Here is a 15,619-nt window from a genome sequence, read left to right as displayed (position 1 = left end):
ATATATTTGTGAATTATACTTAGGACACACTAATTATATCAGTCAGTATTCTGACTATGATATTCTGGTACCACGCCTACAGTGAGACATCTAAGACATCCTGGAAGCATGGTGTTTGAAACTGCCCCTAGGCTCAAGGAGAGCTCCGGCAGTATGATGTGGATGTAGCATTTCTAAAACAGAACCTTTAGTAGTTAACATGCTTTAGCTTTACCCTACTGAGCTGCAAAGTGTGGCAATCTCTGCATAAGCCACTAATGTATTATTGAATGACCAAAGAGCTTGTTGATTCTTTTCTTTTCAGAATATGTTACCTTCTTGACCTTGTTGGCCGGCACTACCACTGTCCGTGTGTCTAACAGCAAGCCTATGTTCACACATTTGGGTGAGTCCAGACAGCCTTCAGCAGGGAGGACCACTCATTAATAAAGCTTCTCTGCCAGCTCTGATCTTTGTATATTTACTCCTCTCCTAGCCATCAAAATGAAAGGGGCATATGTGGTGTCTGGTAAGGGGAGCATTTCCCTAAATACCACATACCCCTCAATCCTGGAGGACATCCGGATCGAATACCAACTGTTTCTGACAAAGGACCAACTGCCACACAGGGAAGAGATCCTAATTAATGGCCCGACACAGGAACCCATCGAGATACAGGTGATGAGGCCTTGGCATACAGCTGATGTGATGATGGCACAGATGCAATGATACAATGAGATGAAGTTGATGAGGACACAGGTGATGGGGTGATGGTACAGATGCAATGATACATTGAGATACATGTGATGAGGCATTGGGATAGAGGTGATAGGATGAATGCAATGATACACAGAGATACAGGTGATGACGCTGTAGGATACAGGTGATGGGATGATGGCTTGGAAGCGTGACACACTGAGATGCAGCTGATGGGGTTTTGCGAGGTGGTGATGACATGCTCAAATAGAACTGAGATGTGATAGAGGTGATGCTACCTTGAGAAAGAGTGGGTAATACATATTCAAATAGCGGTGATAAGACTGTGGGATAGAGATAATGATAAGATAAAATGCAAGTGGTGATAGTGATACATCTGTTAGAAGGTTGAGAGACAGATGTGGGATGTTAAGATACATACATAAAGGATAATGGATAAGGGGGATGAGGAGTGGAGATAGAGCTTATGGCATGGTAAGTTACAGTTACTGAGGCAGTCAACTACAAGAGGCAACACATTTAGGGCCATATGTACAAACACTTTTTCCCATAGACACAGAATGGGTAAAAACCTTTGCAACACCTGGCCCTTAGTCATATGCAGCGGGATTCAGGCAGTGACATGGTGAAATGTAAGTGATAAGGCAATTATATTAAAATAAAGTAGCACGGAGCTGCAGATAAAATTTTGACATAGAGATGATGAGGAAATAAGATACATGTGATGAAATGCTGGTGATAAGATTTTGAGATGCAGATTGTATGGAATGTTTTTTTTTGCAGTACCCCCTACTTTTTTGCCTGGTTCTTTGATGCAACTTTGAGTGAAGTGCAGTGGTTCCTGCCAACCAGGTCCCGTGTGCCAGTGTGCTTTCCCCCAAAACTGTACAATTGTTTCCTCAAATGGCAAAAATTGTAGCACCCTTTGCAAGTCCTTAGTAAATGGTACCCGCTGGTACCTATGGCCTGAGGTACTAAAAAGGTTCCTTAAGGGCTGCAGCACAAATTGTGCCACCCTAAGAGACCCATTACCAACCAAATGACAGTCTGCCATTGCAGGCTGCGTGTTTTAGTGCAGACACAAGTGAAAACACCACATGGCACACAGCCTCTGTGCCATGTCTCCTAAAACTGCATGCAAAATATGTAAGTCACCCCTCTGGCTGGCCTTACAGCCCTAAGGCAGAGTGCATTATGTTACATGTGAGGGCATATCTGCAAAAGCAGAAATGCCCCTGATATGTCTTTCTCAATTCTCAGACATAGTAAGTGACCAGGGAAGCCATTTTAAATACATGTGCTGGAAACAGGTCAATACGAGTTCCCCAGATACAAGGTGGTTTCACTAAAGATAGGGATGGTTGGTATTAAACAAGTTGTATTGATAAACCCACACTGATTCCAGTGATAGGGTTATCAATACATGCACCCAGAGGGCACCTTAGAGGTGCCCCCTGAAACCTTACCAGCCTCTGGTATGCTTGCTGACCAGTTTGAGCCAGCCTGCCACCACCAGACAAGAGTCTTGCCTCCCAGAGCTCTTTGCTTTCAGGAGGCCCAGAACAAAAGCCTTTCCAGGGAGAGGGTGTAACACACCCTCCCACAGGATGACCTGCTGATTAGCCTCCCTGGGCTGACAAGCTTCAAAGAAGATGCTGCTTTTGGCGTGAGAATCTGGCTTCCCTCACAGGAGAGGAAGCCACCACTCATGTCCAGAGCCCATTTGGCACCTGGACAGGTGGGAAAATTAGCTAGTCAAGTATGCCAACCCAAGGCCAGTACCACCCCTAAGGTTAGCTACTGCGAGGTGGACAAAAATTTTCAGAAGTAGCCATCTTTGTGATGGCAAACTTAGGAATTCTTGTACATGGTTATGACCACTTCCCACCGGAAGTGGGCAAATTATGGGCATAGTGTCCCCAAGGGTCAGTAACCCATTGGCGACTATCCTACACACCCCTAACACCCTAAATAAAGTATTTAAGGAAGCCCCTGGTACCAGAGAAGCAGATCCTGATAATTTAAGAAGAGAGAGGACACCGAAGACCCACAAAAGCAGAAGAGGAGAGAAGAAGCAGATGAACTATGGCCTCTGTTTTTACACACAAAGCACCAAGGCTTTTTAATGTGTGCAGGTTGTGAAGAAGAGGAAGAATTAGTTTTATCCCCACCCCCTGAAGAGTGTTTAGGATTTGAAGAAGGATCTTTGGTTTTACCCTTGTCCCCATGCTTATCCTGAGATTTCTCACCATCTTTCTTCTTGCCATCCTTGTCACCCCCTGTATGAACTGTTCTGTTCACCCTTGTTCTGACCCATTTGTCTGCTTTCTTTCCCAATTCTTGGGGAGAGGTCAGATCAGAGTCCACTAGGTACTGGTGCAACAAATCAGACACACAATTATTAAGAATATGCTCTCTCAGGATTAAGTTATACAGGCTTTCATAGTCAGAAACTTTACTGCCATGTAACCACCCCTCCAAGGCCTTCACTGAATGGTCAACAAAGTCTACCCAGTCTTGTGAAGACTCCTTTTTGGTTTCTCTGAACTTCATCCTGTACTGTTCAGTGGTTAAGCCATAACCATCAAGGAGTGCATTCTTAAGAACTGTAAAATTATTGGCATCACTTTCTTTAACAGTAAGGAGCCTATCCCTACCCTTTCCACTGAAAGATAGCCATAGGATAGCAGCCCACTGCCTTTGAGGGACCTCCTGTACAACACAGGCCCTCTCAAGTGCAGCAAACCACTTCTTAATGTCATCCCCCTCCTTGTAAGGGGGAACTATCTTGTGCAGATTCCTAGAATCATGCTCTTTTGCAGGATGACTATTTGGAATACTGCTGCTGCCACCATGGGGTCCTAACCCCAACCTCTGTCTCTCTTTTTCTAAATCAAAGGACTGCCTATCTAAATCCAGCTGTTGCTTCTTGAGCTTCAGCCTGGATTCTTCCACTCTCAATCTATTGAGCTCCCTTTCTAGCACTCTGTCATCAGGGTGGGTGGGTTGGGCATGTCTTGATACAGAAGAATGGTGAGAATGAACAGAGGGAGACCTGGCCCTAACAGATGGCACTCTAATATTCTGGCCTACAGAAGTAACACTTCTACTGTGATGAGAAGCAACACTATTACTGTGATGTGAATTCACATCAATACCAGCTATGCTAGGTGGCCTGCTGAGGGGCAGGTTGGAAAGATTCCCTCCCAAATCTTTCACTGGGGGTGCCCCAGAATCAGAGTGGGAACCATCAGCTAATTTCTCACCAGAAGTGCCAACTAAGGTCTTATCTTGTTCAATGAGCATATTGACTAACAGTTGTCTTGAGGGATTCTTCCCTACCCCTAAACCTCTATCTACACAGAGACTCCTTGCTTCCTTCCAGCTAAGGTTGTCATAAGCTATGCTGGCCAGATCAAGAGTTTGGCCTGTACCAGACATGATAGAAAAGGTTTAAGGGACAGAAAAAGAGATAAAAAGTTTTCAGAACTTTTTAAAGGACAGGTAAAAAAACTTTTTAAACTTTTTAAGAACTTTTTTAAAGTTTTAGAGGTACTTTTCAGCACTTGGTAAAGAAGTGAGAGGAGAAAAGCAAAACTTTTTGGTTAGGTGTACATACACTGAACTTGTTTTGTATATTTTTCTCTTATGAAAAGTACAATATGACAAAGTGGTAAGTAGTTGCAAAGTACTTATCCCACCGTTGCACAACCAATGTAGGAGGCTGGACTGGCTTGTAGTGAGTACCAAGGGGTAGTTACACCTTGCACCAGGCCCAGGTATCCCTTATTAGTGTAGAGGGGTGTCTAGCACCTTAGGCTGATAGAAAAGGTAGCTTAGCAGAGCAGCTTAGGCTGAACTAGGAGACGAGTGAAGCTCCTACAGTACCACTAGTGTCACTTGCACAATATCATAAGAAAACACAATACACAGATATACTAAAAATAAAGGTACTTTATTTTTATGACAATATGCCAAAGTATCTCAGTGAGTACCCTCAGTATGAGGATAGCAAATATACACAAGATATATGTACACAATACCAAAATATGCAGTAATAGCAATAGAAAACAGTGCAAACAATGTATAGTCACAATAGAATGCAATGGGGGCACATAGGGATCGGGGCAACACAAACCATATACTCTAGAAGTGGAATGCGACCCACGAATGGACCCCAAACCTATGTGCCCTTGTAGAGGGTCGCTGGGACTGTAAAGAAACAGTGAGGGTTAGAAAAATAGCCCACCCCAAGACCCTGAAAAGTGGGTGCAAAGTGCACCTAAGTTCCCCCAAACAGCACAGAAGTCGCGATAGGGGAATTCTGCAGGAAAGACCAACACCAGCAATGCAACAACTATGGATTTCCAGACGAGAGTACCTGTGGAACAAGGGGACCAAGTCCAAAAGTCACGATCAGGTCGGCAGTGGGCAGATGCCCAGGAAATGCCAGCTGTGGGTGCAAAGAAGCTGCCACCGGATGGTAGAAGCTAATTATTCTGCAAGAATGACAAGGGCTAGAAACTTCCCCTTTGGAGGATGGATGTCCCACGTCGTGAAGAGTCGTGCAGAAGTGTTTTCCCGCAGAAAGACCGCGAACAAGCCTTGCTAGCTGCAAGGGTCGCGGTTAGGGTTTTTGAATGCTGCTGTGGCCCAGGAGGGACCAGGATGTCACCAATTGCGTGAGGAGACAGAGGGGGCATCCAGCAAGACAAAGAGCCCACTCAGAAGCAAGCAGCACCCGCAGAAGTGCCAGAACAGGCACTACGAAGTGGAGTGAATTGGAGCTCACCCGAAGTTGCACAAGAGGGTCCCACGACGCCGGAGGACAACTCAGGAGGTAGTGCAATGCAGGTTAGAGTGCCGGGACCCAGGCTTGGCTGTGCACAAAGGAAATCCTGGAAGAGTGCACAGGAGCCGGACTAGCTGCAAAACACTCGGTTCCCAGCAATTCAGTCTGGCGTGGGGAGGCAAGGACTTACCTCCACCAAACTTGGACTGAAGAGTCACTGGACTGTGGGAGTCACTTGGACAGAGTTGCTGAGTTCAAGGGACCTCGCTCGTCATGCTGAGAGGAGACCCAGAGGACCGGTGATGCAGTTCTTTGGTGCCTGCGGTTGCAGGGGGAAGATTCCGTCGACCCACGGGAGATCTCTTCGGAGCTTCTAGTGCAGAGAGGAGGCAGATTACCCCCACAGCATGCACCACCAGGAAAACAGTCGAGAAGGCGGCAGGATCAGCGTTACAAGGTCGCAGTAGTCGTCTTTGCTACTTTGTTGCAGTTTTGCAGGCTTCCAGCGCGGTCAGCAGTCGATTCCTTGGCAGAAGGTGAAGAGAGAGATGCAGAGGAACTCTGATGAGCTCTTGCATTCGTTATCTAAGGAATTCCCAGAAGCAGAGACCCTAAATAGCCAGAAAAGGAGGTTTGGCTACCTAGGAGAGAGGATAGGCTAGCAACACCTGAAGAGCCTATAAGAAGGAGTCTCTGACGTCACCTGCTGGCACTGGCCACTTAGAGCAGTCCAGTGTGCCAGCAGCACCTCTGTTTCCAAGATGGCAGAGGTCTGGAGCACACTGGAGGAGCTCTGGGCACCTCCCAGGGGAGGTGCAGGTCAGGGGAGTGGTCACTCCCCTTTCCTTTGTCCAGTTTCGTGCCAGAGCAGGGCTGGGGGATCCCTGAACCGGTGTAGACTGGCTTATGCAGAAATGGGCACCATCTGTGCCCATGAAAGCATTTCCAGAGGCTGGGGGAGGCTACTCCTCCCAAGTCCTAACACCTTTTTCCAAAGGGAGAGGGTGTAACACCCTCTCTCTAAGGAAGTCCTTTGTTCTGCCTTTCTGGGCCAAGCCTGGCTGGACCCCAGGAGGGCAGAAACCTGTCTGAGGGGTTGGCAGCAGCTGCAGTGAAACCCCGGGAAAGGTAGTTTAGCAGTACCCGGGTCTGAGCTAGAGACTCGGGGATCATGGAATTGTTTCCCCAATGCCAGAATGGCATTGGGGTGACAATTCCATGATCTTAGACATGTTACATGGCCATGTTCGGAGTTACCATTGTGACGCTATACGTATGTTGTGACATATGTATAGTGCACGTGTGTAATGGTGTCCCCGCACTCACAAAGTCCGGGTAATTTGCCCTGAACAATGTGGGGGCACCTTGGCTAGTGCCTGGGTGCCCACACACTAAGTAACTTAGCACCCAACCTTTACCAGGTAAAGGTTAGACATATAGGTGACTTATAAGTTACTTAAGTGCAGTGGTAAATGGCTGTGAAATAACGTGGACGTTATTTCACTCAGGCTGCACTGGCAGGCCTGTGTAAGAATTGTCAGATCTTCCTATGGGTGGCACAAGAAATGCTGCAGCCCATAGGGATCTCCTGGAACCCCAATACCCTGGGTACCTCAGTACCCTATACTGGGGAATTATAAGGGTGTTCCAGTATGCCAATGTAATTTTGGTGAAATTGGTCACTAGCCTGTTAGTGACAATTTGTACAGAGAGAGCATAACCACTGAGGTTCTGGTTAGCAGAGCCTCAGTGAGACAGTTAGGCATCACACAGGGAACACATACATGTAGGTCACAAACTTATGAGCACTGGGCCCTGGCTAGCAGGATCCCAGTGAGACAGTGAAAACACCCTGACATACACTCACAAACAGGGCAAAAGTGGGGGTAACAAGGTTAGAAAGAGGCTACTTTCTCACAAAATGGTACCAGCTCCGTCGGCCTGTCCATATCCCTCATTGAAAACTGCACCAAAGTTGACTAGTCCTGCACATGCTGACTCCAGAAACCTGGGAGGACTGCCTGCCTTTGAAAAGGACTCAAGATCTCCCTTGAACAGCTGACCTGTTTTAAATAATCTCCAAAAGAGAAGACTCTGAGGCCTCTGGAACCACCAAAAGCCAACACCCAAAGCCACCACTGCACCTGTCACCTCCGGCTCAGGTTGAAGTGGGCCGCCAGTGCCAACAAGGTTACCCAGCCCTCCAGAGCTCGAGTCCATTGTGGTTTCAATGCTCCGGTACTCCCCGACATCGCCTGCAGTATCTGCACGCTGGCCCTCTCGACCGCGACTGCTCCGATAGGGAAAAACCCAACGCCTAAAGACACCCCTGCATCCATCGCCCCTCGGCCTTGGAGAACAGGGCCATAGGTGTCCCCCCGTTCTCGAGCATCGCAAAGCCTGCGCCCACTTGCTGGTTCAGTCCGACTGGCTTCCTAGCCAGATCATGCAGCCTCTTTTTGCGGTGACCGATCTCCAATGAGGTGCATTAGGCACCCAATGCTGAAAAGCACATCTGCACCCAGATGCCCCAGTGCCTCTTAAGGTGACCTGTTGATGATGCTTTGGACCTTGCCTCATACTTACCTTAGGTCCAGGAGATTGGTCCCGTAAGTCACTTGGAGATGCCCAAATGCAGTACATGTTTTTCCCCTGTAGGATAACATTGGGCGCTTGATGCTCAAAAGCACCACTGCCTGCGGACGCCCCATTGCCAAGTGACTTGTTGGTGCTGCCTTGGACCTTGCCCCTTATATACCTTAACTCCAGAAGATTGGTCCTATAAGTTGCTGCTAAGTACCAGTTTGCAGAACTTGTTTTTCCTCCCATACGATTTCCTCCCATACGATAAGATTGCAGTGTCCACTTTTTAAAAGTGAAAAGAATTCCTATTTAAAAACGTACTTACCTGAACGATTTTTCTCTAATCCCTAAACATTTATAAAGATACTTGCTATTTTTACAAATTGGTGTGGATTTCCTTTTTGAGTCATGTTTGCAATTTATTGATTATTTATGTGTATTTGTAGATGTCTTGCAGTCCTGTATTAAGCCTAAGGCTGTTCACCCACGCTACCCCTAAATAGAGCACTTTGGGATTGCATAGCAAGCTCTGTCCACTCACTGGGGAACACCTGGACCCTTTACATGGTATGTACGTATCACATAAAGGGCCAGCTTCCTGAATAGATGATGAGAGTGTAAGATATAATTAGGGGAAAGAGGTTGGGAAACAGATGAGTGACGGGATGGTGAGAAGGCTCCAAGATAGAGGTGCTAGAACATTGAGCTACAGGCGATGGGACAATGAGATAAAGGTCATGAGATATTGAGTTGTAGGTGATGGGACATTGAGATACAGGTGAATAGACGTTGAGGTACAGGTGATGTGACTTTGAGATACAGGTGATGGGACATTGAGATACAGGTGATGGGACATTGAGAGACCGGTGATGCGACACTGAGAGACTGGTAATGGGATATTGAGATACAGGCAATGGGACATTGAGATACAGGTCATGAGATATTGAGGTGCAGGGGATTGGACATTGAGATACAGGTGAATGGACGTTGAGATACAGGTGATGGGACTTTGAGATACAGGTGATGGCACATTGAGATACAGGTGATGGGACATTAAGAGACTGGTGATGCGACACTGAGAGACTGGTGATGGGACATTGAGATACAGGTGATGGGACATTGAGATACAGGTCATGAGATATTTAGTTGCAGGTGATGGGACATTGAGATACAGGTGAATGGACGTTTAGATACAGGTGATGAGATATTGAGTTGCAGGTGATGGGACATTGAGATACAGGTTAATGGACGTTGAGATACAGGTGATGGGACTTTGAGATACAGGTGATGAAACATTGAGATACAGGTGATGTGACACTGAGAGACTGGTGATGGGACATTGAAATTCATGTGGCAAGAGATGAGGCAATGAGGTAAAAGTGGTTAAATGTTAAGTTACCAGTAATGAATTCTAAGATATGTTTGAAGAGGTGTTGAGATACAGATGATAAGAGTTTGGGTACAGATCATGAGTTACTGAGAATCAGGTGACAAGCTACTGAGATTAAAGTTTAAGAAGCAGTTAATGAAAGTCAGAGATTGAGACAGTGAGATGTTCAGATACATACAGCAAAATGTTAAGACACAGTTGATGAGAAACTGAGACAGGGGAGCGTGGCTATACAGGATAAGTATTTTGTTTACTATTTAAAGGAGTCCCTTTACAACATCCTTGAAACATTTACCAATTGTCCAAGATGTTATATTTGTAAATGTGTAAATGAGCAATTGAAGTCTCCTTAAAACACAATATTAACCCACTTTCTCTCTCCAGTTACATACAACGGATATTTGAGAAGTGCCTATGTACCCTCCATAGACACCTTAGGGGTCATTTTGACCCTGGCGGTACGAGACCGCCAGGGCTAAAATGACGGAAGCACCACCAACAGGATGGCGGTGCTTCCTTGGTCATTACGACTGCGGCGGAAGGGCCGCGGTCGCACCGCCGGGGCTGGCGGTTTTCCGCCACAATGGCCCCGGCAGTAGTAATCCGCCAGGGCAGCGCTGCTAACAGCGCTGCCCAGAGAATTACGAGTCCCCGACCGCCATCCTTTTCCTGGCGGTTTGAACCACCAGGAAAAGTCTGGCAGTACGGGGAGTCACGGGGCCCCTGGGGGCCCCATGCGGCTTTTCACTGTCTGCTGTGCAGACAGTGAAAAGCACGACGGGTGAAACTGCACCCGTCACACGGCCGCAACACCGCCGGCTCCATTTGAAGCCGGCTCCCATGTTGCAGCCCACATCCCCGCTGGGCCGGCAGGCAGAAACTTGGTTTCCGCCCGCCTGCCCAGCGGGGATGTCAAAATGGGCACCGCTGGAGTGCAGCAGCATTGGCGGCCGCCCAGCGGTTACAACTTGGCGGGCGCGCTTGCCGCCCGCCAATGTTGTAATGAGGCCCCTTGTGTCTTATACTCCCCATTTTTGTTATTTGGCATAGTGATACTTTAGCACCACTAGGGTAAATTTGCCTTACTATTGGCAAAACCTTCTTATCACATCTCATGATAGTTATCTTTTTCTACATTTGCCATTGTGCAAGCTATTTCCCTGCATCACACAGCAGTGATTGGCTGTGTTTGGTGCATGGACTAACTCAATTTTATGCAAATCAATGGCATCATCTTGAACTGGTAGCCATTACGTCTTGGCTGCAGGAGCAGAGGAAACCCAACTATTTAGTCCCTTTTTTTCTCCATCTCTAAGATTAATTGCAAATCCAGGACTGGCGTACCAAGGGTGTATGTAGCAGTGGCGACATTTTCCAGGCTCTCTAGCAAGACTCTTCTCTTTTATTAGGTGTACAGAAAATATGGCAAAGAGTACGGAGATGTTACCAACCCTGATATCACCTTCAGTTACCATGTTCCAAAGGAGGAAGGTGCGTTTGTATGGATCTCCAAGCCTGGGGCGTGCTCAGCAAGCTGCGGTGAAGGTAAGCAGCTCTCCAGGGACAAAAGACACTTTTAGTGAATTTAAAAGATCATATTCTAGAAATGTAGGTTGTATTTATTCCATTCTGCTGCTGGTTTCTAGCAGTGTGTGCTTTACTGAGAGGCGTAAATGGTGGCGTTATCCTGGAGCGTGTAGGTCTTGAGGAATGTGGTGGAACTGTAAGCACTTAGCGTGGAAGATGCTGTTGTGGTGGAGCTTGTGAAGTCATTATTGGAGGTTGATGCAAACTGTATGGTGACTGTACTTGGTTGTAGGTCTGTAAACCTCTACACTTGCTTTCACATTGACATGGGATGCATCTGGTAAATACTGAAGTGGTGGATGGAAACCCACATGAGGGAACTGTCTATCCTTTGTGGCTCTGTCCCTTAATTGTAAAGTAAAGGGTCTTTCTTGAAAATGAGTCTGCCTTTCATTCAAGGAACTTGTTGCATGAAAAGGTTCCAGGCTACCTTCCTGGCGCAGGTACCAGGCTCATAGTATTTAGTTTCTAGGCTCTGACCTAGCACCACTTTTTGTGGTGACACCTTACCTGTCTAACTCCAGACTCCAGCTATTGAGCTACATTTAATCAGTTAATTAAGAATGAAGTATAACGCCTCACTTAAACTGCACCTAGCCTTGGACATAGTCTGTGATCAATGTCTTATGGACTGGTGACTTTTAATGTCAAAATACTAAAGAGATGTCCATACTGTAACCAACAGTAGGTGGGTTGTCCTTTAGAGTGACATTTGTCAACAGTCAAGTATCTGATTTACTAATGAGACATATTACAAATTTATTATTTTTCCTCATTGCTTCTTGCACATTTTCCGTTCTTATCACAGTAGGAAAAAGGTCCCTTTGGGCCAGGATGTCAACTTCGGTGGCTGTCATGGTGCCTTGGAGGACAATGCTTCCTCCAGCCTCACTGCCTGCCTGTGTTTTCCAGCTTCTTGTCAGTGTGCAGTGGGCAGTGGTGGTGTCTGGGTTAGTCGCACCCCTGCCCTGCACAATAAGATTAAGCAGCAAAATGCTGTCACTTACAATAGCTAGTACCCCAGACACAGAATGGCTATCAAGTGAACTGATCCAAGATGTGTCTTGCACTGTTTACAAAGCTAATGGTGGAAGGGGTCTGACCCATTTCTCCTCAGTATGCATGCTGCCTGTGGCCTGAGCCAAAATATGAATGACACTTCAAGACATCAGTGGCTGAAGAGGCTGACCCAAAGCCCAGTTATGTAGTATTCATTATTATTTTTGATAATTTTCAGAAGCTGACATAAAAGTAGGCCTGTTGGCAGAGTTGGTTAATATGTACTCTGCATTTAACATGAAGAAGGTATGTGCGCCGCATGTGTTTTTGCACTGACTGTGATCCGCGTGGTAAATGACACCATGGTGCACTACATTCAGTAAAGTCAAGTCTTTGTCTTTATTCAGCAACAAAGTTAGCTCTAAAAGCACACCGAATTCAAAGAAGATATTCAACATTACATATAGAAACAATTAGAACAGCTTACAACAGTGTGCAGATAAATTAAGCCTTAAAGTAGCAGAAGCCAATTTAGGGTAGTACTATAATGGTAAAATATTATCTATTAAATTATGACCTTAAAATAGCATTGCGTTTTGTAAGCGTATGACCGACTTGAAAAAATTGCCAACTGAGTGGCAAACCACTATTGCATAAAGTCTGTACAAAATACAATGCTGGTTTACACTTAAAAAACATGTTTTTTAAGAACTGATTCAGAGTCTTGGCGGAGGATCAAGCCTAGAAAGATTTTGCCTTGCGCCTCATGCTGTATGCACTATTCCGCTGCAGTGAGTTTCCATATTTTAAACCTCACCTGCAGCATTGCAAATTAATATTGTCTCTTTTAACCATTTGATTTACAGCATTATAAAAATGTACCAAAAATAAATTAAAACTCTGGGTTTGTACACTCCATAGAACGTGAATACCCAGTTGAGGGACTGGGACCACCATGGATTTGAGAGCCAGTGAAGCCCAGATGAAGATTACAAATCCGCCACTTGCCCGAGCCAAACCTTAGGGATGTTCTGGCATGCAGTGACTATGGGAGTCGTCCCATACAACATCTTTAGTGTCCCAAGTTTCTTGCAACATAATAATATCATATGTCTTGATGTAGTTCAATCATTCTTTCTTGGTACGCTTAGAAGTGCTGCCAGCGATATTCCAGCATATCAAATGAAGGCATCGCACGACAAAGTCCGATATAATCTGGGGGTGGGTTGCAGGAGGAGTGACAGCCGGTGAAGATAACGAGGCTCCTTGGGTAGCGATGCGCTCACTTTGCCCGTCCATGTCATTCATGTCCGAAAGTGGAAAGAAACGCTTTCGGGAAAGCGTCGAGTCCAAAGTGGATGAAGCTAGGATTGGATCTAAGTGATGTGTGGTGTGTTATGTGTGACTGAGAATTGTTTCAGAAGAAGCCTAAAGACAAGAGACTGATATTCCTTTTGCTGTATAGATCAGCAATGGATTGTGAAATCAGGCATTGTGCCAGGGCTGGATATCTGCAATTTATAACAACACAGTCCCCTTTAACACTCTTTCTCGTGGGGCGAATTCAACTCACCCTTCTTGCACAGTATGTTTTCATAATTGCAGATGTTGAAGTTAGGATGTCTAGAGAGCTAGTGGCACACCTTATTACTCAAATATTCGGTTGACTCTATAGCAGAAGCAACCAGCAAAGGAACATTGGCCAAGACAGCTACCTAAGGGCATGCTTCAGTGGTTGTATCTCTGTAATCTTGCTTATATGGTTACTTGCTCCGAGTTTGCCTTGTAAGTGTTTACTAGAGAGAATGTATTATCTGACCATCACCTTCCTGCTGCTCATGCCTCTGAGCAGGTTGTTTATGTCTACCATTTTAAAATGAGATGGCACAATCTTGATGTGGTTCAGAGACACGACTCGTGAATGGGGCCAGAGGGTTCCTATTCCTCAGATTTGCCACTACACGTAGTGCCATCAGGTTTGCACGTTGCTTTTCCAGGGCTCCCAGACGTTCTGCAAGAGTGCCTACACAGGACTCAATCATGGTTTTCAGCTTTGTAAAAGATATTTCCCAGTCAGGGTCAGATTTACTCACCCAGTTAACCTGGACTGCGTAGGTCTGATGAAAGTTTATCGAACGACTTGCTGGGTACTCCACCTGGGCTTGGGATTGCTGAACTTGTGTGGTTGAACATCCTAAAGCAATCGACTCAGATTCATGTACGGAGTGTGCAATACCTGTGGTCACATCATCTGCCCCGCTCTTTGGATTTACAGCCAGTAACTCACTGAGATCCAGGAATAAACGCTTATCTGCCAGGTCTGTCTCTTTACAGATAACTCTCACCACCCGGACCTGAAAGGAATCCAAATAGTTTTTTGGTCGAGCTAGTGCAGGCTATTGTCCTTTTGCCCGTTATAAAGACTATCACGAAGGTAGAAGGCAGAGGGTTGACTCACAATAATAGGTAATACACAATGCTAAATTTAATGGAGTAATCAGAGGGCTGCTAAAGGCCGGGTCTAACAAGTGACGATACCTTTAAGTTACTGCTTTGCTCAATCAAGAGGGTGCCCCAGCTCAGCCTCCTTCAGGCTCTGACAGGTGCAGACGCGCCTGGTCTTGGCCTGGCCCAGCTCAGCCTCCTTCAGGCTCTGACAGGTGCAGACGGGCCTGGTCTTGGCCTGGCCCAGCTCAGCCTCCTTCAGGCTCTGACAGGTGCAGATGGGCCTGGTCTTGGCCTGGCCCAGCTCAGCCTCCTTCAGGCTCTGACAGGTACAGACGGGCCTGGTCTTGGCCTGGGCAGCACCTGGGTGCGTCCTGTACAGCAGGAAATGTGACTTTTTTAAAGCCCCCGGCAGAGAGCCACAGACTTGCGGTCCATGAAGTCCAAGCTTCAGGGTTATTTTGTGGCTTACTGATATTTTTGTAGCTGTGGGTGTTGCTTCTTGTGCCTCCTGCTGGTGCATACGCAAAGGCAGGGCCGGTCTTTAGGATGGGCAAGCTGGGCGCAGTCCCAGGACGACAATATTCTGAGGGGCGCATGTAGCTGTGTGCACTAAGGTTACACCAACCGCAGCACCTTCTCATCTTGCTCCAGCATTGCCTGTAAATATTGAGCAACTACTGGTGGGCAAAATATCAAGGTGGAGCAGAAGATGCCACTGCTATGTAACAAAGTGGAACCAGAGAGACTGTTTTTGACCATGTGCCCCCTGGTATCTCATTATTTTACCAAATGAGGCAAACCCCTATTTAGAGAGATTGAAAATAGGTGCAGTATTTATCATGGACTCTAGGGTAGGGATATTGAGATAACCTGTAGTCTATTGTTTACACGGGAGTAGAGGATCGGACATAGGAAGGACACTCATCTCAGCACCAATCACCTGGATTTCAGCCGAAATCTCTGCTATACCCTCTCTCACCGGGAGTATTGCTGTTGTCTTTTTTGTCTCTCCCCATGGGGCTCCTGAAAGTATACTCTGCACCAGTTCCTTCCTCTGCCCGACCCCTCCTCCCCCTCAATCTGTCTCCTTCACCTTGACCCCTCCCTAAAAAATGTTCAAAACC

The 15,619-nt window shown here is 46.4% G+C and overlaps 1 protein-coding gene across 4 annotated transcripts in view; it reads left to right on the top strand.

The window, feature by feature from the left end:
- ADAMTS13 (ADAM metallopeptidase with thrombospondin type 1 motif 13) overlaps positions 1–15,619 on the top strand; it is a 177,071-nt gene that overhangs the window by 75,213 nt on the left and 86,239 nt on the right. For all 4 annotated transcript variants that reach the window (XM_069241794.1, XM_069241792.1, XM_069241795.1 and 1 more), the window contains exons 15-17: positions 305–385; positions 476–657; positions 10,871–11,006. In XM_069241794.1, coding sequence (XP_069097895.1) covers positions 305–385; positions 476–657; positions 10,871–11,006 — 399 coding nt within the window. The remainder of the gene's footprint in view (positions 1–304; positions 386–475; positions 658–10,870; positions 11,007–15,619) is intronic.

Source organism: Pleurodeles waltl, chromosome 6 (assembly GCF_031143425.1).
Source record: "Pleurodeles waltl isolate 20211129_DDA chromosome 6, aPleWal1.hap1.20221129, whole genome shotgun sequence".
Classification (NCBI taxonomy): domain Eukaryota; kingdom Metazoa; phylum Chordata; class Amphibia; order Caudata; family Salamandridae; genus Pleurodeles; species Pleurodeles waltl.
This window is presented reverse-complemented; position numbering and strand designations above follow the sequence as displayed.